The sequence below is a fragment of the Sceloporus occidentalis genome, unplaced genomic scaffold (genome assembly GCF_023333645.1).
Source record: "Sceloporus occidentalis isolate IW3139 unplaced genomic scaffold, rSceOcc1.0.p SCAF_2, whole genome shotgun sequence".
NCBI classification, from domain to species: Eukaryota; Metazoa; Chordata; class Lepidosauria; order Squamata; family Phrynosomatidae; genus Sceloporus; species Sceloporus occidentalis.
Genome location: NW_028316982.1, coordinates 242387907 through 242412460, shown reverse-complemented (window position 1 = coordinate 242412460; position 24554 = coordinate 242387907). Strand labels below are relative to the sequence as shown.

Below are 24554 nucleotides of genomic sequence, written 5' to 3'. Positions count from 1 at the left end.
GTATTTGTTATGTGGGAGATGGTGTGATTCCTCTGCCCCTGTAATGGCAATGGTTGTGTTCACTTACCCCTTCAGCCAAAGGAAAGGCAGGTACCAGCTTTGAATTGGAAATCTACAGATGGGTTGCAAGAAATATACACATTTTTCCAGTTTATGAATAATCAAAATAATACTTATGATGCTGTGACTGAGCACATATGCTCCAAGATCATACCTACTTTATTATATGGTATTTTAGCATGTTGAAGAGGGTTTCATTTGTAAGTTACAGGTCTGACCCCTGGATCAGGGATGGGAAGGCTGCATAGCTTCTCTCTCCCTTCAGCCTCTTACCTCTACAGAAATAACTGTCAGAAAACATGTTCTGCAGAGAGCATGCACTTTGTTTTCCAGCAGAATTATAACCCAACAGGAATGCAGTTCTGAGAAACAAGATTATATTCCATGCTCCTGAAATCTTTTTACAAGAATATTGTGGAAAGGGATGAATGACATGTGTTAACTGCCTCAAAGGGTAATGAAGTGCCTCTATTCTCATAATCCAGCTTGAGGACTGCCCTACCCAAATATCCTGGATATGGTTTGCTTCAGAAAAAAAGTGTTCCAAAGAACGTTAGCAAAAACAAACTGCTGGAGAATGCATATGAACATAATGTTTCTACACTGGTCTAACTTATCTACAGTACATTTACTGGCCTAATTTATCTACTTCAGTACATTTACATGTTAACACTTTCTGCACGGCTGTTCAAAATTTTTCAACTGTATCCATTACACTACTTCTGACAGACTACAATTACCATACATGATTGGGGATTTTTTTTCTCTATGGCATGTTCCATCAATTCCATCTAGCTATTTTTACACCATTAAACATACAAGAGAGAAACTAAGGCCCAGTACAGACGGACGGGAAGTGCTGTAACCGGGCCGAAACTAGGTTTCGGGAGCGCTCAGCAACCACACGCTCCCAAACTAGCACGTGGTGGCAGCATGACCATGGCGGCCTCCAGTCCACACGGGGGCTACCCTGTTGACACAAGCGCCATGCAGGGTCTGCACACCACGGACAGGAAGTGGCATCATGGTGGCGCTGCAAAAAAGAAACCACTCTAGGCAGCTTCTTTTGGCAGTCCGTCAATGCTGCAGCACCAACTCAGGGCAAAGATGGTGGCATGGAGCTGCCCGTCTGTCAAGCCCCTTAGTTTATTAGACTAATTCTTCCACCCACCTTACCAATCTTACTTCCTATGTCATTAAGTTACTTCCACATAAAATACGCAGCTGACTTAGACCAAATCAAGATCAATATGAAGCTTTAAATCAAGCAACTTACTGTACTCAAGTTTCTGTTTTGTTTCCAAGCAGTTAGGCCATCTCTGCTATAGGGATATTAATTCTTGTTCCCCCCACAATAAAAGCAGTTTTGAACTGCTGATCTTACTAGGACACAGTAATGTGCAAGAGGTAGCTCATGCTTTAACTCTGTATCTACTTTCCAAGTCACCTGTTCACTTATGATGACCCCACGGATTTCAAAGTGTTTCCTTATGCCATTGCCTTCCTTAGAAATACTGCCTATAGCACCTGCTTTGATTGAGTACTAGCTGCCTGATCTTCTGTGGAACTTTCTGTATCATCAAGGGGAATATTACAACAACTTCAGAAGAATTCAACTTTTATTATAAGGTATAAGGTATATATTCATGTAAATTATCAATATGTCCCAGTTTTACAAAAATCTCTAATCCATTATCCAATGCCAGGTCAGAAGCCTATAGTCGAAGCCATGTTACAAAGGTAGTAACAAAGTGCATAGTGCCAAGTGCAAGAACAGCACTCATTAGAGATCACAACAAATTAGATAATATATTTGAAGCTGTAGGTGTTGTCACAAGACAGTCTCTTGCCTTTACAGCGGCCACACAGCTCTTGACGGTGGGGTCTCTTGAGGTCAATGTGCCTTTTCTTTTGGGGGCAGGAGCAACGAGTCTTTGAACAGATCTTGAGATAACAAACTTCAGTTAGTCGACAGATGAAAGTTTTGCCCTAGAAACTTTGGGGACATACCTTAACTTCTACAGTCCTATTACTAGTAGAGACACTATTTTTCTGTTTCCAAATTGCCATTACTTAGGTCAAAGTTAATTTTGTTTTACAGATGGGTGATAAATACCAAAAGGACAAACCAGAGAACACAAGTCTGAAGAAGAAGATTCAACAATCATTCTAAATCAGCGTTACGTTTGCTGGGCCCAGAGCACCTTCTCACAGTTTCATGCTCAGCTTATTTTCAGAAAAACAAAGCAATAGACCAAATCCTGTAATTTCATGACCGAATAATTGATAGGCACAGCTATTAACAGACCCTCCTGTGCAATACTGCTTTCCTCCACTGTTCACAACTGTAGACAGTTGCATTGTTTCTTCATCCATGTTTCAGAAACAAGGAAAGGCAAGTACTAGAAATACCTCTGTATTGCTATGTACTGTGTATGTATTATCCTACTTGAGAGTATGTATTTTCCCTGGAAAATGATTAACCTTCCATTTTGAAGCCAAGCCCTCCCTCCTGTCCATCTGCCTTGGTCCAGGCCTCGGAGGTTGAGAGGAACTGCTGGACCTCTTACCCTTTCCCGTCACCACTCCCTTCTCCTTCTGTGTCATGTCTCTTTAGATTGTAAGCCTGAGGGCAGGGAACCGTCTAACTAAAAAGATTGCATGTACAGCGCTGTGTAAATTTACAGCGCTTCATAAATAAAGGTTAATAATAATAATAATAATTACTTGACCCAGCCAGGAGATGCTGATATCACAACTGGCAATTACTGTTACAAAGATCTATAAAGTCATTCATCCACAATTATTGCAAGTGTTCTTTTAAATGGGAAAGCTCCTATGAAAGTTGTATTTCATGTTCACAAAATATTTGTGTCCTACAATTTCTTACTTTATAGTTACCCCACAGCCAATCCTAGTAAGGAAGCAAAAGCGAAGCTTTCCATTCCACCTGTTTGCTGAGTAAAAAATACATTAACATCTTAGTTGTGTTACTTACATGGCACTGAATTGCTTCCACTTTATAAGGATTGAAGCTTTTCTGACATTTGCGACAGAGCTGTTTAAAGTAAACCTATGAAAATTAAAGTTGCTACTATTAGATGGGAAAACTTTCACATCAAATTTTCTACAAGCTCCTATGTTCGATTGGAAAGCTGCTTACAAGCTAACAGCAGCAAAAAAGGTGTACCTAACAGCATTTCAGAATTTAATTCAGCCTACAGCAAGATGCCGTTCTATCTAAATTTCAGCACTCCATAAGATATGAGCTGCATAATTTGAGTAGTATGTTTCAAGATCTCCTACTCATGTCATAAGCATGATTTTTCTTTCATTTAAAAGGAACAACGTTCATTTAGTGTCTCAAAACACAATTTTCAATAAAAAGGTCCAATGTCAGGATTAGGACAAAGGAAGCCGTCGACTTGCTAGTAGAATACGTTGTCAATAATGTCCTCAGTATTTTTAAGAATGAAAGTTCTGTGAGAACTATCATTATTTCTAGTGTCCACACCTTTATATCACTGCAATTTAGTCAAAAAGATTTATAAGCTATCAGTTGTAGAAACAAACTCTCCTTATGACTGTATACGTGGAAGACACAAGCAACTATCTGGAAGCTGGATACAAGTTTTGTTTTTGCAGGTTTGAGAAGGACAGCAATTTTAAACAAGCTATGCCCATCTCCATCCAGTCCATCCATACAACAATTCTTTGGGAGTTACTAGGGAAAATATACTCCCCTAGAAGCAAGTTGTCTACTTCTCTACTAAATATACCTTATTTGTTCCAGAAATGCACCACACATAAGCACTTTCCCATCTGGTCTTGCAGTCATTGCAATGGAAATAGCCATATTTCTGTTCTAGAAACTGCAATAGAAAGTAGTTTATTAACAGCATAGCAAATGCCAATTCACATTCATCGGCCCAGGTTTAAGAATATTGACTATTTGGGGGGCAGTCCTAGTGGTGCTGGTAAAATCCTCAAACCCACAACCAGTGATGCTTGGGTTCAAAATAGCTCCTTTGTATACTGCGCAGGCTGGCAGTAAAGCCTAGCAGTTAATCAACACTGTTATTAATGGACCCCTATATGCCCCTGTGAGGCTATTAGCTGTTTTTTTCTCATGGTAAAAGGGGAGGGCAACCTTTGACTGAGCAGCTGTTCAAATGCAGTTTACATCAGCCCTAGCAAGTATAGCCTATAGTGATAAAGGAAGCTGCAATCCAACAGTCCCAATATCTGGAGAGCCACATATTCTCCCTCCAACTTGCATAGCAGTATCTTTTCCTATTGAACTTAACTCAATAGTCCTACAGAAGAACAGATGCTCTCTCCTTCCAGGCAAAGTTCATATCTTTCTGATAGATGCTCCGTTCTACTGCAGCAATTCAAAGAAAAGCAGCAGTTTAGAGAGGAAATACTTGCTGAAGGTCCTAGGTGCAGTCTCTAATACATGCAATTAAAAGATCAAATAACTGCCACTTGTTAACATCTCCTTAAACTGCTATTATATGCTAAAGTTCCTACCTATCATACACTGTAATGGTTACAGTAACATTGCTGCTGATAAAATCAGAACAATATTGGAGGCATCACAAAAGGGTCAATACATTTTTAGAGGGAGTAGGAAGAGCTTCTCCCTGTGAGCTGCCAAATCAGTTTGACTGAGGGAAACTCTATTAATGAAAGCCTCCCAAGAGATCCCATTACTGATAACACTTCTCAAGCTTTTCTATCCCCATGGCTGTCTTTATTGAGGAATTCCTAAAAGACAAGATCCACCTTTGGCATTAATGGACCCATACTAAACATTGGGATAGAGCCAAACAGATGCACTACTTGAATCAGACCCACTAAAACCTGGATGAGTATGAAGAAATTGGGATCTTGGCCCGAAATAAACTTGAGAATGTAAACATGCATAGGGCTACTCCCTTGTTTTTCCATGGGGTTCTCCTCAGCGCAGATAACAAAAGGAGATGACACCACTGTCTGCTCCCCAAATGTCTGCTTTGGCGTTCACCTGCGTCCCTTTAAAATGCTGGAGCTCAGCAGAACGGAAAGTGAGTGGGACGAGGCTCAGTGGGAGCAGAAAGGATCGTGACCAACTGACTTACAAACCAGCCGATCAGAAGCCAGAGACCCTAAGCCAGGGATCTTCCTTTCCCAGAACATAATCCTACATTTCGACCTTGTGTCCAGGAAGAGTTCCAAAACGTCTTCCATTCTGCGCATGACTCAGAAGACGACCTTTGCTGTTCCCTTGGAGAACATGTCTGCTGCTTGGCAGCCTGACCTCACTCACTGCAAGACAGGATGGGGCCTTCTACGGTTCTGCTTTGCTAGGAGCATCAGCAGACAAGACTCGCACCCGGAGCTCAGGGCTGGCTTCTTCCTCTGACTGGAGAAGGCTAGCAAACGCGTTAGGCAATGGGCGGCTTGAGGACACTGCAAATACCAAATGGTGGTCCGTCCGTCCCCCCTCTTAAATTTCAACATAAGGGAGGAATGAAATGAGGGGTTTAAATGACGATGCAGCCAAGGGTTTCTTCTTCGTAAAGTTAGTAAAGTAAAAATGTAAGTGTTTGCTCAGAGCTCTGTAAGGACCTTGCAAGACTGAAATGTAGGACATGTCCTGGAAAAGGAGGGTGACCAGAGATCCTAGCTGCAAAAGAGGAGGAGGAGGAGGAGGAGGAGGCCCTGCAAAACATAAGGCTTTCCAGAAGAACGTAGAGCTTTACAAAAGCAAAAGCCGGAAACACTAATACAAGTATAAATTCAGGCTTCTTAGTCCTGCTCAAAATGAGGCTCTTTTGGGAGTCCTCCTGGAAGGAGTCTGGGGATGTGTAGGACAAGAGGGTGACCAATGTCCAACTGCCGAGGAGGACAAGGCTCCACCACAGTCACCACATTCAGGAATAAGGGAGGGCATCACGAAGCCAGAGCTTGCAAAGCCAGGAGAACCAATCCAGGCTTCTTAAGACCGGCCCCAAACGGAGGGCATGTTGGAACTCTTCCTGGACAGAGACGGAGTGTAGGACATGGCCAGGAAAAGGAGGACACCTAGTCACCTGGAAAAGGAGGACGCTAGGTCTCCCTGAGGACATGTCCTGGAAAAGGAGGACGCTAGGTCTCCCGGAGGACATGTCCTGGAAAAGGAGGACGCTAGGTCTCCCGGAGGACATGTCCTGGAAAAGGAGGACGCTAGGTCTCCCGGAGGACATGTCCTGGAAAAGGAGGACGCTAGGTCTCCCGGAGGACATGTCCTGGAAAAGGAGGACGCTAGGTCTCCCGGAGGACATGTCCTGGAAAAGGAGGACGCTAGGTCTCCCGGAGGACATGTCCTGGAAAAGGAGGACGCTAGGTCTCCCGGAGGACATGTCCTGGAAAAGGAGGACGCTAGGTCTCCCGGAGGACATGTCCTGGAAAAGGAGGACGCTAGGTCTCCCGGAGGACATGTCCTGGAAAAGGAGGACGCTAGGTCTCCCGGAGGACATGTCCTGGAAAAGGAGGACGCTAGGTCTCCCGGAGGACATGTCCTGGAAAAGGAGGACGCTAGGTCTCCCGGAGGACATGTCCTGGAAAAGGAGGACGCTAGGTCTCCCGGAGGACATGTCCTGGAAAAGGAGGACGCTAGGTCTCCCGGAGGACATGTCCTGGAAAAGGAGGAGGCCTGTTCTCCCTGACCCGAAGCCACCCAAGCCTAAGGCTTTCCCGAGGGCCCATGATCTCACCTGAAAAGTGGTCTTCCTACTCTCCTCCTCGCCCTCTCCTCCTCCTTCCTCTTTCTGGGCGTCTCCGCCATTCCCTTGGCGCTCCTGGGGGGCCTGCTCTTCCCTCTCCTCCTCCTCTTCCTCCTCCAAGGATGCCTCTGGCTCCCCCTCAGGCTCCGGGGGGGAGTCCTGCGTTGCTTCTCCTGCCGCCGCCGCCTGCTCCTCCTCCTGCTCCTGCTCCTCTTCCTCGGCGATGGCCTCGGGGCAGGTGAAGTGCCCGGGGCCCAGGGCCGGCGAGTAGAGGCTGCGGGGCTGCTGCTGGCGCGGAGGGAGGGGGCGTCCGGAGGCAGGGCTGGGGGCCCTGGGGGCGTTGGGGGCCTGGAGGGTCCTGGGCCCCAGCGAGCACTGGACGGCGGCCTCCACCCGCGGGTTCACCTGCACGCCCACCTCCTTGGTGCTGCTGCCGCTGCTGCTGCTGCCCCGGCGGGGCCTGGGGTTGAGGCCCGGGCCCACCTGGGTCAGCAGGGCCTTCAGCTGGGCCCGCTTCAAGGGGTCCAAGTACTCCGCCGGCGGAGGAGGAGGAGGGGAGGAGGAGGGGGCAGCCGGCCCCGGAGCCAGGCCCCGGCGGTAGGGGTTGCTGGGGGGCGCCCCGCTGCTCTTGCTCTGCTTCCAGCTGGGCTGCTTCTGCTTCGACGGAGGAGGAGGAGGAGGAGGAGGGGGTCGGGCGGGGCCCCCGGCTCCGTTGCCCTGCGGGGCGAAGGCGCTGCCGTAGCAGCCCTGGTGGTGATGCGGGTGGAAGAGGCCGTAGGGCGGGTAGACGAAGCGCTCCATGGCCGCCTGCCTCCAGGACCCCCCCCCCCACAAGGGCCCTTTTATCCGCCCAGGAAGCGCCCCAGGCATCCGCTGATTAATGAGCAGGGCGCCCTGCTGCTCTCCCTCCATCTTCCCCAGAGAGAGAGAGAGAGAGAGAGATCATGGGGCTGGCCCTTAGAAGTCACAGAAGTTGTGGCCCAAGGAGAGACTGACCCCGCAAAGGACACCCCACGGGCACCAAGCAATGACCACAACAACTACAACAACAACAATATGCGTTAACGGATGAGGCTGCCTCCCCCAAAGAGAGAGATGGGGCTGGACCTTATCTAGAATAAAACTGGTCCCTGAGTCCCAAGCAGACGCTGACCCTTCTCTTCAGTTCATCCTTATTACGCTCATAGCCTATAAAATCCACTGTGTATAAAATTCTCAAAGCAAAGTGTCTGCCTTTCCTGGTACTATTGGCTGCAATGAGTGTTGAACACAAAGGTGGGAACTGAATGTGTACACTATGCCTCAGTTGTGCCTAAATACCCTCAAGGGCCCAGTCCTGCATGAACCCAGAAGCCAAGCAGGGCCAGCCCAAGAAGACTAGCTCTGCTGCTAAGGGACCCTGTAGCACTTCTCAGCATAAATTGCTCAAAGTTGCTGTGTGCCCTCCATGCCTTTCAGACTCATGGTGACCCTAAAATGAACATTTAAAAAACCAGCAGAGGACACACATAACGCACATGACATCCAGGAATTGCTCATTCAGCAGACCATCTTCAGTCCTTATCAAACCTTGAACACTTTGTGTTTTTTAGGAGGGTCAAACACCAGACTTTTAAAAGTCATCCCTTTAAACTTCTAAGTGATTCAAAACGTCCGCTTTCTGACGAAATAATGTGCAATGAGCTCAAGTAAGGGTCACAGTCCACAATAATTGGGGCAAATCTGTGACTGTGTATCAAGCCAGGCTGAGTGCTCACTTTTACTATTCTATCACAGCATTGAGATACAACTGATAAATGTAACTCGCTCTGCTGTACAAAGTTGTAGAGCTGGAAAAAGTCAAGTTGTGCTGGCTGATATATTTTGAAATCTCTAATTCAAAAATGACTTTTCCAAGCTGTGCAAATTTTTGGTGGAGGAACTGTAGTTGTGTGTGTGTGTGAGCTGTTCAAGTCAACTGTTAACTTACAACAACCCCATGAATTCCACAGGGCTTTCTTAGGCCAGGAATACTCAGAGGTCATCTTGCCAGTTTCTTCCTCTGAAATACAGCCTACAGCGCGTGGTCTTCTTAGTGGCCTCCCATCCAGCTACTAAGTACTAACCAGGACCAAGCCTGCTTAGCTTCCAAGATCAGATAGGATCTGGTGCCTTTATGGTACAGGTTTACCTCAGCTAACAATGTGGATGTGTTCCTGGGCTTTACCTCTTTAATAAAAACTTTGGTAGCAGAGGTACAAGTAACATAGAATACACCACACAAAAAAGGAACAGTTCAACATGTTTCAGCAAACGTTTCAAAACCAATATTCTGCACATGTGAAATGAATCCATGATAGTCAAAGTGGTGTCACTTTATTTCTGCAATCCCTGGACACATAAACCTTGCATAAGTAAACTTTAAAATGTGTTTTAATCTTCTGCAGATCACTTAGAGCCAGCATGGTGTAGTGGTTTGAGCATTGGGAGTAGGACTCTGGAGACCAGGGTTCGAATCCCAGCTGAGCCATGGAAACCCACTGGGTAACCTTTGTCAAGTTACACTCTCTCAGCCTCAGAGGATGGCAATGGCAAGCCCCCTCTGAAGAAACTTGCCAAGAAAACACTGTGATAGGGTTGTCATAAGTCTGAAATGACTTGAAGGCACATGAAATCAGACCACTTGAAAGCTTCTTCCAAAATGCATTTTGAGATGATTTTCCCCCCCTTTCATCACCCTCCACTTTTCTTATCATTTCCATTTTGGTGGTGAAACTTACAAATCTATGCTTTCTCATCTTGCCAGGCTAATCTGCATTTCCCTTTTCTTTCTTTTTTGCTCTCCACATTTGTTCCTAAGTGATTCTGGAGGCAGCTGTATACCTTCAGCTGCAGTGGGATAATTTAAAGCAGAAACCCATTTGCTGCCTTGAGTCCCTATATTGGAGAAGAAAGGCGGGATATAAAATGATGATGATGATGATTCTTTCCAGGCCCAACTTTATTTCATTGTTGACAGCTGACACACTGCACCAAACCAACTCTGAAAGTCTGTCTTTCTCCAGCCCTCCCTTACCAGAGAATTATGTAGCAAAGTACAATAACATCCAGAAATGCACAAAACAGTGATGCCTGTGATATGGGGGCCAACCCAAATGCACATGTGATGGTGCCTGCAAACGTGTATCTTGTGCATTTTGGTTGTCCCCATGAACATATCCCTATGTTGTGGATTTTGGATGTTATTGCACTTTGTTAACTGAGGTGTGTCTGTATTTACAGTGGGCTGACCCTGGGCAAGTCACACTCTCTCAGCCTCAGAGGATGGCAATGGCAACCCCCCTCTGAAGAAACCTGCCAAGGAAACCAAGTGATGCCCATGTGGCATGATGATTTGAGTATTGGACTGTGACTCGAGTCCAGGGTTCGAATCCTGGCTCAGCCATGGAAACCAACTGCGTGACCTTGGGCAAGTCACACTCTCTCAGCCTTAGGGAAAGGCAATGGCAAACCCTCTCTGAAGAAACTTGCCAAGAAAACCCTGTGTGGCGTAATGGTTTGAGTGTTGAGCTGTGACTCTGGAGTCCAGGGTTCAAATCCCAGCTCAGCTATGGAAACCATTGGGTGTCTTTGTGGGTTTTGGATGATAGTGTACTGAGGTATATCTATGTATTGCACTGTATTGTACTATACAGTATATGTTATTGTACTGAGGTGTGTGTGTATGTATACACAAATAATGAGGTATGTCTTTATTTGCAGTGGGCAAGTAACACTGTCTCAGCCTCAGGGAAAGGCAATGGCAAACCTCCTCTGAACAAAGTTTGCCAAGAAAACCCCATTATAGGGTCACCAAAAGTCGGAAACGACTTGAAAGCACACAAGAAGATTAAAACTTTCCACAGAAAGCAGAACTACATTTCCCATGAGCCTCGGGGGCGGCAGGGATAAAGCAGCGCACCCCGCCCCCGCATTCTAAGCTACTGCTAAACTGGAGGCGTGGCCTGACACATCATTCCCTGAGCTGATTGGTCGCCGCTGGTGGCGCTGCAGGCTTTCGGGAAAAAAAAAAGGGCAGGGGAAGAGTCGGAATGGGGAAAACACGCCCTCTTTCTCCACTGCGCATGCGTCGGCGTGATTTGGCGCCGGAGTTTGTATTTCGAGGAAGGGACTCAGTTGCTGAGGCTGCGCAGGAGCCGGTCAGTTTTGAGGGGGTTGGTTCTCGCTTTCTTTTGGGGGGATGATGACGATGATGATGATAATAATAATAATAGTGGTATTTCTTGTCATTGTGGCGCCTACAAGTCGTTTCCGACTTCCAAACTTCTAATATATATATATATATATATATACCATATTTATTAAATAACATATATTATTAATAACATATAATAATATTTTTATATAATAATAACAACCACAATGCAGAAATAATAATCCAGTTTGGGACTGCTTTAACTGCCCTGGCTCAGTGCCATGGAATCCTGGGAATTGTAGTTTATTGTGGCACCAGAGCTCTGATAGAGAAGGCTAAATGTCTCACAGAACTACAGTTCCCAGAATTCCCTAGCATTGAACCAGGGCAGTTAAAGCAGGTCTCAAACTGGATTATTATTATTATTATTATTATTGCAGTGTGGTTATCATCATCATCATCATTATTATTATTAACCTTTATTTAATTTACATGGCGCTGTGTATATACAATCAGTTAAAATAGATAAAATAAAACTGCCTAAGGAATACATTCTACAATAAATAATTAAACATAATACATAATTAAGATGTATTAATATGTTAATATAAATATAATAATGATAATAATAAATAATAAAATATATCAGACGACAAATTACAATAACATCGGATAACAATAGTTTAATATCTGGTAATGCTTCCCTGAACACTATTGTCTTTAACTCAGTTTTGATATATAAAATAAACAATTTAAAAATAGAGCAAAACATTCAACAATTATTCTTACACAATCCAATCCCCAATCAATAATATATCCAATCCATGTCTTTAATGTATATAATATATTATAATATTATATATATATATATATATATATATATATATAAAATCTCAACATCAAAATATACTTTCCTAATCTACTTCTTCTCTCAGTCTCGCCACTTTCTTCAGTATTTCTTACACTCAGCGCTTCTTTCTTTCTTAGCCTTCACTTCTTCCCATTTCAACTTTTGTTCTTCCTTTCCATCCATCCTTCTTTCTGTCTTCCATCTTCTACCAAAAACTGAGCTGTTAAATACCAAATAACCGCAGGTTTCACCCAGCTGCAATCTATGTAAATCCTGACTGAGGTACAAGGCAAGGTAAAATAGATAGACCACTGAAAAAGCCTCGCTCCTTGTGGCTGCTGGCTTTGGCAGACAATCAGTGCTTCTGGCTGATAGAGGTCAGGGAGGGAGTGGACTTTCCAGATGAACTGGACTCATGAACGCTGCTGCCCATGATGATGAAGATTTGGATTAGTTGGCTTTTAACATGTAGTTTTTAATCTTATACTGTTTAATCTTGTTTTAAGGGGGACATTACATATATATGGATGTATTTTAGCTTGTTGTACGCCGCTTTGATTGCTTGGCAAAAAGCGGGATAGAAATAAAAAATTTTTTTATTATTTTATTATTTTAGAGATTTACATGCCAATATCAGGACTTTGAATTTAACCCAGAAATATGTTGGTACAGATGGAGTATTCCTGATCCTGAATTCCAAAATACACTCATCCATCTATTTTTTGCGGCTTTGAATATTCAAGGATTTGATTAATGTGTTCTCTCTAGGAATATCTAGGTCTTCCAGTGCAACTCTGTGGTCAACTTTATCTAAAAGTTGCACTGAAAGTTGCACTAGAGATTCCTAGAAAGACTACTCTACTCGGCATTTGTAGCTCCTCCAGCACAGTTCTATGGTCAGTCTCTGTTGGACGTTGACCACAGAATTGCGCTGGATGACCTAGAGATTCATAGAGAAGTGTCCTCTCAGGTAAAAACATGGTGTTTTTGTTATTTGCTGTTTTTCCATATTCACGGGGGTCTTGTGCCCCTAACCCTAGCAAATATGGAGGGACAAGTGTAATCCAAAACCCAAAATTGTCCATGCGTGTGGCTGAGATCCAGAGTGCGCAAATTTTGTTTCATGCACGATGTTATAAAAAAAGTGCTGTGTATAAAATTACCTTCAGGCTATACTTATAAAAGGTGTACATGAAACATAAACAAATTCCATATTTAGGCTTGGGTCCCATCTCCAGGATGTCTCCTTGTGTATGTGCTAATACTGTATTCCAAAGTCCAAAACACTTCTGGCCCCAAGTATTTTGGATAAGGGAGCCTACAACTATTGCCGGTGGAGCTGCTGTACTATATGTGTCACATTTTGTTTGTTGTTAGCTGCCCTAGTGTCAGTTCTGGCTCATGGCGACCCCATGGATGAGACATCTCCAATCCCTGTCCTCCACTGCCTTGCCCAGATCCTGCAAGCCCTTGCCCACAAACCCCCTGGGGTTATCCATCTGGTTTGTAGTCTTCCTCTTTCTTCTACCCTCTACCTTTCCTAGCGTTATTGGTTTTTCTAGTGATCTGTGTCTTCTCATTATGTGGCTAAAGTCCAATATCTCAACTTGATCATCTTTGCTTCCAAGAAGAGCTCTGATCTGTTCAAGAATCCATTTGTTTGTCTTCTTGGCTGTCCATGGTTTCCTAAGTACTCTTCTCCAGCACCACATTTCAAATGAGTTAATTTTCTTTTTGTCTGCTTCCTTCACTATCTAGCTCTCACATCTGTACATGGTAATTGGGAACACAATGGCCTGTATGATTCTGACTTTAATACTCAGTTGTATGTCTTTGCTCTTCAGTGTCTTTTCCAGTTCTTTCATAGCTGCCCTTTCCATTCCTAGTGTTCTTATTTCTTGACTGCAGTCTCCATTTTGGTCAGTGTTTGATCTTAGATAAGGGAATTCTTTAACTATTTCAGTTTCCTCGTTGTCTAGATTAAATTTGTGTATTTCTTCTGTGGTCATTATTTTTATTTTCTTTATGTTCAGCATAATTTGCAGTTTCATCTTTGACCTTCCTTATTAACTGTTTCAATTCCTGAGTGTCTTCTGCTAATATTATGGTGTCATCCGCACATCTTAGGTTGCTAATGTTGCTTCCTCCTATCTTCACTCCTCCTTTTTCTGATTTTAATTCTGCTTTCCTTATGATGTTTTCAGCATACAAGTTAAACAATTAAGGTGATAGGATGCAGCCTTGCCTGACCCCTTTGCCTATTGGGATATTGTGTCACATTATGTTTCCAAATTCCTAGCACTTACCCATTCAGTAATCCTTACCAGAAGTCATTCCTTGCTTTTGTGTGTGTGTGTTTTAATTACAAAACTTTTTCTACTGTGGAACTATTATGGAAAGCTAAATTATGCATAAATGTTCATACTGCTAGGTTTGGGTGTTTAACTCATTTTTGGATAACACTTAAAGCCAAAGAAATAGAATATGTACTAAATATGATAGTACAAAACTTGAAAACATTGTAATATTTGCAGGGTTACCTAACAATGGCAATGATGATTAAGAAAAATGTTGATACATCTTCAAAGAAGCCATCTTTCTTTGAAATATACAAAGCACGATGCAGTGATTCAGGTACCATTTACCTTTGTAAAGCCTAGATATCTATTTAAAATATAGTGCTTTATGTAAACTCTTCAATCAACTGTTTGATTATAGGTATCATTCAGATGTTTGGGTTATTTACTTCATTGTTTCGGTCCATATTATTCCTACTGCAAAGCTGTATATAGTAATGCAAACATTCCTGCATTTGTACTGCCCACATGTATGATCAAACCATAAAAGAGATTTATGCAGATATGAAGTCAAAGGATTTCACGGCCGGCGTCCATCATTTTTTGTGAGTTTTTCCGAGCTTTGTGGCTGTGTTCTGGAAGAATTTATTCCTGACGTTTCGCTCACATCTGTGGATGGCATCTTCAGAGAATGCAAAATAACTGATATGGAGTTCATACAGTGCAATACCTATTCATTGTAAAACGCCATGTACCACAAAGCTGTTATAGAAATCATAAGAATGACAATAGTGGTAAAAACAGCAACTATATATTAAAGTACACTGGCTTCGATTGTGAGCCAAAATGTATAGGTTTTTAATGCAAATTATATTAGTTGAGGTGGTATAATAATAGGATCAGAATAGGTGTGGAAGAGAAATTAAACTTATCTGTGAAAAAAAATCCTTCAACAGTAGCTAGTATTTGCTGAGTTGTGGGAGAGCCTTCTTTGGTGGCTAACTGCATGATGTGTAGTTTAGCCCTCTGTCAAAGGTTGTTTCTCTGTCTGTATTTTATGTTGGAAGCTGTTGGTTTTTTTCATAACACCACAGCTGAATGGTGAAGAGCTGTAGCTTCATTGATGCTGGATTTTAGCTAATATTTGCATGAGTATGTGACTGCTCACACAGCTGATCTTTCTCTCTTGCTCTCCCCCTGTATGCCACCTTCAAACCCTCTCTGAAGAGTCAGTGAGAGCATTGAGCATTGTAAAGTGTTTGGAAGGGGTTGCAAAAGGTGAGGGCAAGTGTCTAAAATTGGACACAGGGATCTTGTTCTGAGTGTGAGAGAGAATATGAAGGAACTGAACAATTTTTAAATCTTAGTTATGTGTTAATCTTTAAACTTGTATTTTTGGTCGTGGTTATGTGTTAAACTTTAAACCATTTGAAAGGAAAAGGGAAATTGTTGACTGTTTCCTCATGTCTTCCCCACACAGTGGACCCTTGGTATCCTCTGGGGTTTCCACATAGGATACCAAAATTCATTGAATGCTCAAGTCCCATTATATACAATAATATGTCCTTTATATAAAATGGCAAAATCAAGCTTTGCTTTTTGGAATGGGTTGGGGGGGGTATTTTAAAGCCATGGATGGCTGAATCAGTGGATGCAGAATCAGTGGATAAGAAGGGCCAATTTTCTTTTCTGTTTACTGTTTCCCTAGATTGACTTATTGGCATATTCTTGAGCATGGTATATGAAAAACCAAGATGTAAAACTGACATTGTAATTGGCAAGATTGAGGATACATTATTTTTTTTTCTTTAGGAAGAGGTTATTCTTTCTGCAGAAATTTTAGGTTGAGAATTAATTATATTATGCTTTCTTGGGATATCTCATCAAATCTGCAAAACTGACAAGTTCAAGAAAATGGTATATGGTGTGTTGTAATTTATAAGCAGGCTATTGTCAATTTTGTAGTAGTACTTTCTTAAATATATTATTAAAATCTACTACATGCTTCCCTGAATAACGTTGTTCTTTTTAGACTTAGGGCCAATAAGTCTTAACTGGTTTGAAGAACTCAGTTCAGAAGCTCCACCTTATGACTCTAAAAGACCAGAGTACTCTGATCATAAAACCAACAGTCTGGATCGAACAATTTTTAAAACACCAAAGGTAAAATTGTCTCTAAATAGCTTAACAGCATCAACTCCAATGATATTTAAAGACCAGAATAAAACTGTACCATCGTGTACTTCTCTTATAAAAGAACTGGATCAGAACAGCACGGAAACAGGTAAGCTGCACATTTTGATACAGAGTTGTAGTAAAGATCTAAGGATGCCTGCAATAGTGCAATTAGTAATAGCCTTTATGAAGAAGGGAACATAATATGACTACAATTTGTTTCTGCATCAGAAAGTTCTGGGGTATAGTTCTAGCCAGATAGGGCTCTAGCCAGCCAGTCACATTGTCTTTTATTCTCCACCACCCACCTCCATACAGACACAGTAGTCAGCATTATGTACTTTTTAAGGAAGTTTAGTCCTTATTGAACTTCCCCATCACCACAGCCACCATGTTTTTTTCTATAACTTCATTTTCTGCATCTACAAACTTTTCTATTTCCTCAATCTCTCACCATCTGATATTTGTTCCTTATTCCCTCACTAGCTTGTTTGTGGCAGCCTGCTGCTTGAGACAAAAGAAAGAGTTTTGAAGACTCCCTTTCTCTCACATACCCACACACCATCTGTAGAGACCCCACTTCTTCCTATCAATAGTGGTTCCCATTCTCAAAGTGCTTAGGTTGGTAACTTTCATGTTCAAGAGGGAGCCACCTGAAGACTCAACAATGTTGACATTTTATAGAAGTATAAAAATTATTTAGGAAAAAATCCTAGAAGAAAATTGGGGAAGACTGGAGAAGTGAATGGAATCCTGAATAGGGAGCTCTCCGTGCCTTAGTATTTTGCTATGGCATGCTTCTTCTGGTTCCAGTAACAAAGATTTCATTGACACTTTTATAGAACAAGACTGTAAAAGGGTTAGTTTAATTAACTTTTAGGGTTTTTTAAAAAGTCTTTAATACAATATATGTAAAAATCTATTGGATACAGTCTTTATTACAGGTAAAAATTTTAATGAAGCCAGTACTATGGCAACACACGTGGATCAAAATCTATTTAATTAAAATCTTCATTACAGATAAAGTTAATGAAGCCATTACTACAGCAGAACAGGTGGATCAATCAAATGAAGCAGTGGCTCCTTCCAGTGCCTGTCTCCTTGTAAGGTACATAATAATAATAATAATAATAATTTGTTTTATTTATATACCGCTATTCCAAAGATCATAGCGGTGAACAGCAAGTAAGCTAATTAGCAAGTAAGCTAATTTGCCCCCAACAGTCTGGGTACTCATTTTAGTGACCTCGGAAGGATGCAAGCCTGAGTCGAGCTTGGGCCCTTTTGCTGGTCTTGAACTCGCAACCTTGTGGTCTTGAGTGAATGGCTGCAGTACAGGCATTTAACCACTGCGCCACCATTAACTATATATAACTACTATATATTCCCACACAAACATCTTAAAACTCCCTAGTTTGCAACATTGCAAACATCCAATTCTACCACTACAGGTAAAGTGGCATCATGTTATTTCTTTCTCTGAAACTTAGTTGCAAAAGAATATGTCAATTGAGAGGGATGTAGATTTACTTTCAAATGCTCTTTGCTAGAATGGAATTTTACTTTTACATTTTGTTGCAACAGGATGATTCTCCCTTATCTGGAATTCTAAAATCTGAAATATTCCAAAGAAAATTTCATGGATGGCTGAGATAGGGACATCATTGCTCTCTGATGGTTCGGTGTACACAAACTTTGTTTCATGAACAAAAATATTAAAAATGTTGTACAGAATTACCTTCAGGCTATGTGTGTAAGGTATATATGAAACAAAAATAAATTTTGTATTTAGACCTGGATCCCATCTCCCAAATGTCTCTGTAACGAATAACTTTTCTATTGTGCCACCCAATTATGTGAAGGCCCTGTCTAGTCAACCTTCACCCTAACGCTGCCACCAAATTATGTGATGCACACCCAAACTACAATCCTTTTCTATGATGTCAGGCACCTGGGAGTTTTTATCCCACGGCTGCCACCTGGCTTTTGTATTGTGAGTAGCGTGGTATTAACTCAAGTCCAGGCGTGTCCTTCTTAAATCAAACAAACAAAACTTTATTTACAAGAAGGTTTAACAATGTTGTTTTTAATGATATCTTATGTAATTGTTACTTTCTACTTTGTTATAGTTACCATTAGTTTTATAAATCTTTAGCTAAATCACCAGTTTCTTATAACTAAGATTCACTCAATCTTTCTATTAAGTTCCTCTCTTAAAATTAGACCTAACTGTCACCAAAGCTAACACTATCCTGCAGGATATCACACTCCAGCCACTCCCTTTCCTAGAGTCCTGGACGTGAAATGGTAGGGAGCCCTTTCCCACTCAGACTCTACCCCTCACCGTCCTTCTCTATCCCTGGAACCCTCACTCTCAGGATTCCAAGCCCTAACTGACTATTCCCTCAGGAATTCATGGAACCCAGTCCTCTCTTGGACTCAACTGTTCCCTTAACTGTCAAATCCCAACTGTCAACATTCCAACTGCCAAAACCAAAGGACACATGGAATGTTCAAAAGTCCCAGCCCACATTCTATTGGCTGGACCTCAGCTGCCTCCTGATTGGTCAGCTGGGTGTTCTGTGCACCGCAGTCTCATGTACGTATTTACAAATAAAAGTATTCCAAAATCCAAAAAGATCCAAAATCAAAAATACTCCTTGTCCTATGCATTTCAGATAAGGGAGACTCACCCTGTCTAACCTGTTCTTTGGTTATTGTGTTGAAATTTAAAAGTTATTGATAAAAGTTATTTCTGATGAGTAGCTGCTATAAAATGGATTGTCTGGGCTATAAAAATTATGCAGTAATTATTACAGAGAACCTAGAATGGCTCACATGAAGCTCTACTTTCTTACTGCTAAAGGTGTCAGCCAGGTCTGCACATTTGGGCTTAAATCTAATTATTAACGTCAGAGTAGATCAGGAAAATCAAATTACTTTATGCTAAGTGCTGTCTTACCAGGTTTCTGTTACTCCAGTTTGTCTCCTCTAGTTAGGACTAACAATGGGATTTAGTCTTAGCCTTTATCAGCACGACAGCATTGGGTACTCCCAGAGCATCCACTTGATTTTATAAAGTTTTCCATGGTTTTCATATTCTAAATGCCTGCAGATCTCCAGTTTGCTAATATTTACAAAGATCTAGCTGTGTTTGCTTGATATTCATTCATTTTTTTCCCATTTAATGTTATCAGTAACTATTGTTTCTCGTGTTATTTTATTTTATTTTAGTCCATCTGATTTAAGAGAAGCAAGCAGAACACCACCAAACAACAAATGTGGTACATGTTCTTGTTTTTCTTTGGTTATTATATTGAAAGTTGTTTGCTGATTGGTGGGGGTAAGCTGTTTGTCATTTTATTAAAAATTGTAGATGTTCACTTTAAAGGCTGATAAATAACAGTATCTCACTTGATGTTTTTCAGGGCTAAGCAGAAGTTTGCTTTGTACGCCAAAGTTTTTTGAGGTAATCATAATTTTTTTAAGGAAAATAAAACTGTGTTAGATTTAAAACAAAGCAAAAAACAGTGTTTGTTATATTTTAGGTAGAAATATCAAAAGGCATTTCTGTGAGCTTGGGAGCAGAAGCAGATCCTGATATGTCTTGGTCGAGCTCATTAGCAACACCACCTACACTTTCTCCAACAGTTATAATAGGTAATCATAGCATTTAATTGGTAATGATAGCAACATTGTTATATACAAATAAAAATATGTTCCTTTATACTTAGTATGAAGTACTGGTTATGAGAAGAAGGTTCCCCCGCCCCCCATTGGTACCCCTGCAGTCTCTAGTTGTGGACTGCTTCTCTAGAGGGACTTGCTTCTGCCTGTATTAATAACCCTTTAGTTATTAGTACTAAAATTAATTGCTTTTAGGCAAGCACTTATTTCTTCTCCCAGGTCCTTTAATACTATTTTAATATCTTCCACTGGCTTTAAGACTGTGATATTAACATTATTGGTCTGTACTTCAGGTTGGTTGTCTTTAGCCCTAACATTAACTTTATGTGATGTTGATTAGGTTGATCTTTGTGTTATGTTTTATCCTTTTTAACCCTCTACGCCAGGGGCAGAATACGCTGAGCTGCTCCAAGAGTATTATGGCCCAGAGCTGCCCCAAATTTCCTCCATTATCTCCGTACTCCGTAGTGATGTCAGGTAGCTGTGTATATAGGTGTCTCCACAGTGCTGCCTGGCACCATCACTGTTGGTACAAGTTCCTTCCTCTGAGGTCAGAAATTAGGAACCCAGCATTGATCATATGACTGGGCATCTTGTTGTGCCCTCAGAGGGAGTGACCTATGGTTAGTGCTGGGCGACACAGTGAGACGCATCTGTAAATAGTCACCTGGTCTCACTGTGGAGTGTTCCAGATTTTGCTACAAAGTGAAGTGAGTTGTTGTAAGCAGATTTGGGGGGGGGGGGGTAGATTTGGTGCAAAACTGTCTTACATTGTGAAAACAGTTTGCATTTGAATTGGGGAGATGGCCCTGCATCATGAAGATAAGTTGCTGTAAGGACAGGGGGAAAACTGCTTCATTTGGCCTGTGTAGACATGCCCCTTGATAATTCTAAATTATAATGTAAAATATTATTGTGTTGTTAGTACCTTTTACATTTGTTTTATCTTTCATATTGTAAAAGGACTATGGAGCCTACTATATGAGTAAAATGAATGGAACCGTATTTGGTTGTAGTTAGGCTAGACCCATTACAAACAGTGGGACTTAGGTTAGTTAAACTGTCATGACAAACAAGTTCCATTCATTTCATGAGACCAAACCCGAGTCTAACACTTAATAAATATATGTTTTGTTGTTGTTGTTTTTAAATAAAAAAATATAAAATTATGTGCTGGGCAGCTGAATTTTTCATAGTCGGATGTGCCAGTGAACATTATTATTGAGATGCAAGCTAATAATTTATATTATTATTTCAAATTTTAGATAGAGGAAATTATTCAATTTCTGGAACAAAACGACATAATGAAACAATAGAGTTGGTAAGTAGTTTTAGCAAAGATTATGCCAAACAAGAAAAGTTTTGGAATTGACTTGATACCTTCAGTTTACAGTATATGCAATTTTGGTTAGTTTTTATTTTTATGGTTTTCAGATCGAGTATAGTCCTTTCTTCAAGTCTGACAGAAGTCTCAAGATGAATAGAATAAATATGGAATCTGCAACAAGAGTTGAAGATATATGTGCAGAAGCTGACAGCAAAATTCATAGTGAGCATTATTTATTCCTGTTTACTAGCTTTTTATTTTGTACTGGTTGTTTATATTTTATTATTCGAGTGTAAATCATGCTTCCTTTTTGGAACATGTATAAACATATGACCGTTATCATTACTATTCTATTGTGGTCCCAATGCAGTTATGTAGTACATTGCCCACTTTATCTAAGCAAACATGATCAGACATGATAAGCAATACACATCAAACCAAATATCCAAAATATCAAGAAGAGTAGAAAGAATAAAGAGGGATGCAGTGGCTTACTGGTTAAGATGCCATTTCTGACGATTGGAAGATTAGAAGGTTGACAGTTTGAGGTCTGAGTGCTGCATGATGGGGTGAGCTCCTCTCACTAGTCCCAGCTTCTGCTAATGTAGCAGTTCGAAAGCAAATGCAAGTAAATAAATAGGTACCACTTCAGTGGGAAGGTAGCAGCATTCAGTGCAGTCATGCTGGCCACATGACCACCAGAGTCATCTTTGGACAATGCTGGCTCTTCAGCTTAGTAACAGAGATGAGCATTGCCCCCTACAGTCAGTTACGACTAGGCATTCATGTCAAGGGACTACCTTTAGAAATAATAAAAGAATAAGAATAAGAATAAAAACCAATACAATCCAGCCAGTCTTTTAACAATTAAAAAAGTAAAATGCTATCTTAAAAGATATTCAAATGCTTCCATATACAGTGGAGCCTCGGGTTACGAAAATAATTCGTTCCGCGGCCGCTTTCGTAACCCGAACGGCTTTCGCAAGCCGAATCCCCATAGCCGCTAATGGGGAAAAGCCGCGATTTGGTGTAAAATCGCGGCAAAAAGCACCAAAAGTTTTTTCGGGACCCGAAAAAACGTTCGTAACCCGGAACAATTATTTCCAATTGGATTTTTTCGGGTCCCGAAAAATTCGTAACCCGGGTATTTCGTATCCCGAGGTTCCACTGTATCTCAAGTTTATCTGTCTAAAATATATGAATGTTTTAGTTCTGCATATCCTGTTTGCACAGTTTAAAAAATACTTACCGGACATAAATCTTGCTGTTAATGAACAATGCAAATAATTTTTAAAATTGTATAGCTAACCTCTATGAGCATAACACAACTTTATCAGTTTAATCATCTTCTGCCACGATGATAATTTTTGTAAATAGTTACTTCTTTATTGCTGTGATCAATTAATGATTCAAATATTTGACTAATCTGAAAATACCGTATATGATTTGTAAACAAATCCAGGATTCAAAAAAGTGCTTTGGTTTACATAGTGGGCTTGCAGTACTCTGAAAAAATGGTGCTGTTGTTTTTAAATTGATTTTATTTTGAAGAAGTAAACTTCTGCCAGTAAAACTCCTTTTCATATTACATAGAGTGTATAATATAAATAAAATATTGAATTAAAATTTGTGACATAATATTGTTTATGTATTGATGCTTTCATAACAGTTTACAGCTTTTGAAATGTTATTAAATAGTTCCTTTAGTAAGAACATGTTTGTCAGTAAGAGGTGAAACAGACAGCCCCAATGGGGCACCTTGGAGCCACCCCATTTTAAGGCTAGATAAACTGACACATGGCCGCAATCCAGCCAACTTTCGCCCCAAATAGGAGCATAAAAAATACGCTTCCATTTGGGGTGGAAAAAAGCTGCCCCTTTGTCTCTAGAGCCGGCTTTTCACCGGCTTCAGGGCGAGTGGCATCTAAATGTCATATCCCCATGTTGCCTGGAAGCTGGCTGGTGATGGGGCGTGATGTGATGCCACACTCCCAAGCTGGGGCAAAGCTGGCTTAATACGACAGTCTGTTTTGGCCCTAAACTGGATAGATACCTAATACAGTGAGTCCTTACTATCCATGGGGGTTCCTTTCCAGGGAGCTCAACCCTCTGGATGGGAAAAAATACAGATCCTCAAGATACCATATTAGCCAATGTATGGTGACATTCATGCGCTGACATTGAATACTATTGGAACTTGAGATTCTGCAGACACACAAATCTGCTGATGAGAAGCCTGCTGATACCAATGGCCTACTGTATTTCCAAATTTTACAAAAGATAGAGATATACATGATGGAATGCTGTAAATGCTGATTTATCTGTATGTTATGGCACTAGTAAAGCATTACTTAAAAAAAAATACCCAAAATAAAACACATTCAAGAAAACAATGAAATGATTAAGGATTCTGATGACAATATAAAAGAAAAATATAAAAGAGTTAAATTTCTTCCAACTGTGACCTAAAAATAACTATAATTTCAAATAACAGACTACAAAAACATTCTGAGAATGAGAAAAAATCATCTTTGCTGTGTCCATGGCCTCAGTTGAACTTAAATGAACTTGAAATCGCACAGCTTGAACAAGAGTCCTCATAACATATTGGCTCACATTCTGCCTTACATGTTAAGAAAGGTTCTGAAGATAGTCTACCATTGTGAGGCCAAAGCTTTCACGGCCGGTATCCATAGTTTTTTGTGGGTTTTTCAGGCTATGAGGCCGTGTTCTAGAAGAGTTTTTTCCTGATGTTTCGCCAACACCTGTGGCTGGCATCTTCAGAGAATGCTGGCATGGAAGAGAGTGGGGTATATATACTGTTGGTTGATGAAGCGATTTACATGTTAATCTGTGTATTGTTCTGTGGTTGAATGGCAAAGCCTCAGGGTATCTATTTAATTAATGATCCATTGTCTGCTGGGAAACAGTCCTCCCCTGAGTGGTTTTCATTTGCATGGACTGGGTCTTGATTTTGGTGTTTTTAGGACTGGTAGCCAAACTTTGTTTACTTTAAGAGTTTCTTCTTTCCAACAACAGAAAAATACACAGATTAACATGCAAATCACTTCCCCTCAACCAACAGTATATATACACTCCACTCTCTTCCATGCCAGCATTCTCTGAAGATGTCAGCCAGAACTACTGGCGAAACATCAGGAAAAAACTCTTCTAGAACACATAGCCCGAAAACCTCACAAAAAACTATAGTCCCATCTATCTTATAAAAGATCAC

General features: G+C 41.1%; 2 protein-coding genes across 8 annotated transcripts in view; one reads left to right on the top strand and one right to left on the bottom strand.

Moving 5' to 3' along the window:
• The window catches only part of ZAR1L (zygote arrest 1 like), a 35213-nt gene extending 27369 nt beyond the window's left edge, over nt 1-7844 (bottom strand). The window contains exons 1-4 of one of the 4 annotated variants that reach the window (XM_089512534.1): nt 6801-7844; nt 3840-3932; nt 3059-3133; nt 1911-2018 (exon numbers count right to left, since the gene is read on the bottom strand). In XM_089512534.1, the coding sequence (XP_089368660.1) occupies nt 1911-2018; nt 3059-3133; nt 3840-3932; nt 6801-7721 (1197 nt within the window). In that variant the 5' untranslated portion in view covers nt 7722-7844. Of the gene's footprint in view, nt 1-99; nt 2019-3058; nt 3134-3839; nt 3933-6800 lie in introns of those variants that run through there. The other 3 variants (XM_089512533.1, XM_089512535.1, XM_089512536.1) reach the window with 3 other exon arrangements.
• Nucleotides 7845-14360: 6516 nt separating this feature from the next.
• The window catches only part of BRCA2 (BRCA2 DNA repair associated), a 36428-nt gene continuing 26234 nt past the window's right edge, over nt 14361-24554 (top strand). For 2 of the 4 annotated variants that reach the window (XM_089512516.1, XM_089512515.1), the window contains exons 1-8: nt 14361-14467; nt 16163-16414; nt 17326-17413; nt 19540-19589; nt 19734-19774; nt 19854-19965; nt 21258-21313; nt 21427-21541. In XM_089512516.1, the coding sequence (XP_089368642.1) occupies nt 14380-14467; nt 16163-16414; nt 17326-17413; nt 19540-19589; nt 19734-19774; nt 19854-19965; nt 21258-21313; nt 21427-21541 (802 nt within the window). In that variant the 5' untranslated portion in view covers nt 14361-14379. Of the gene's footprint in view, nt 14468-16162; nt 16415-17325; nt 17414-17869; nt 18064-19539; nt 19590-19733; nt 19775-19853; nt 19966-21257; nt 21314-21426; nt 21542-24554 lie in introns of those variants that run through there. The other 2 variants (XM_089512517.1, XM_089512518.1) reach the window with 2 other exon arrangements.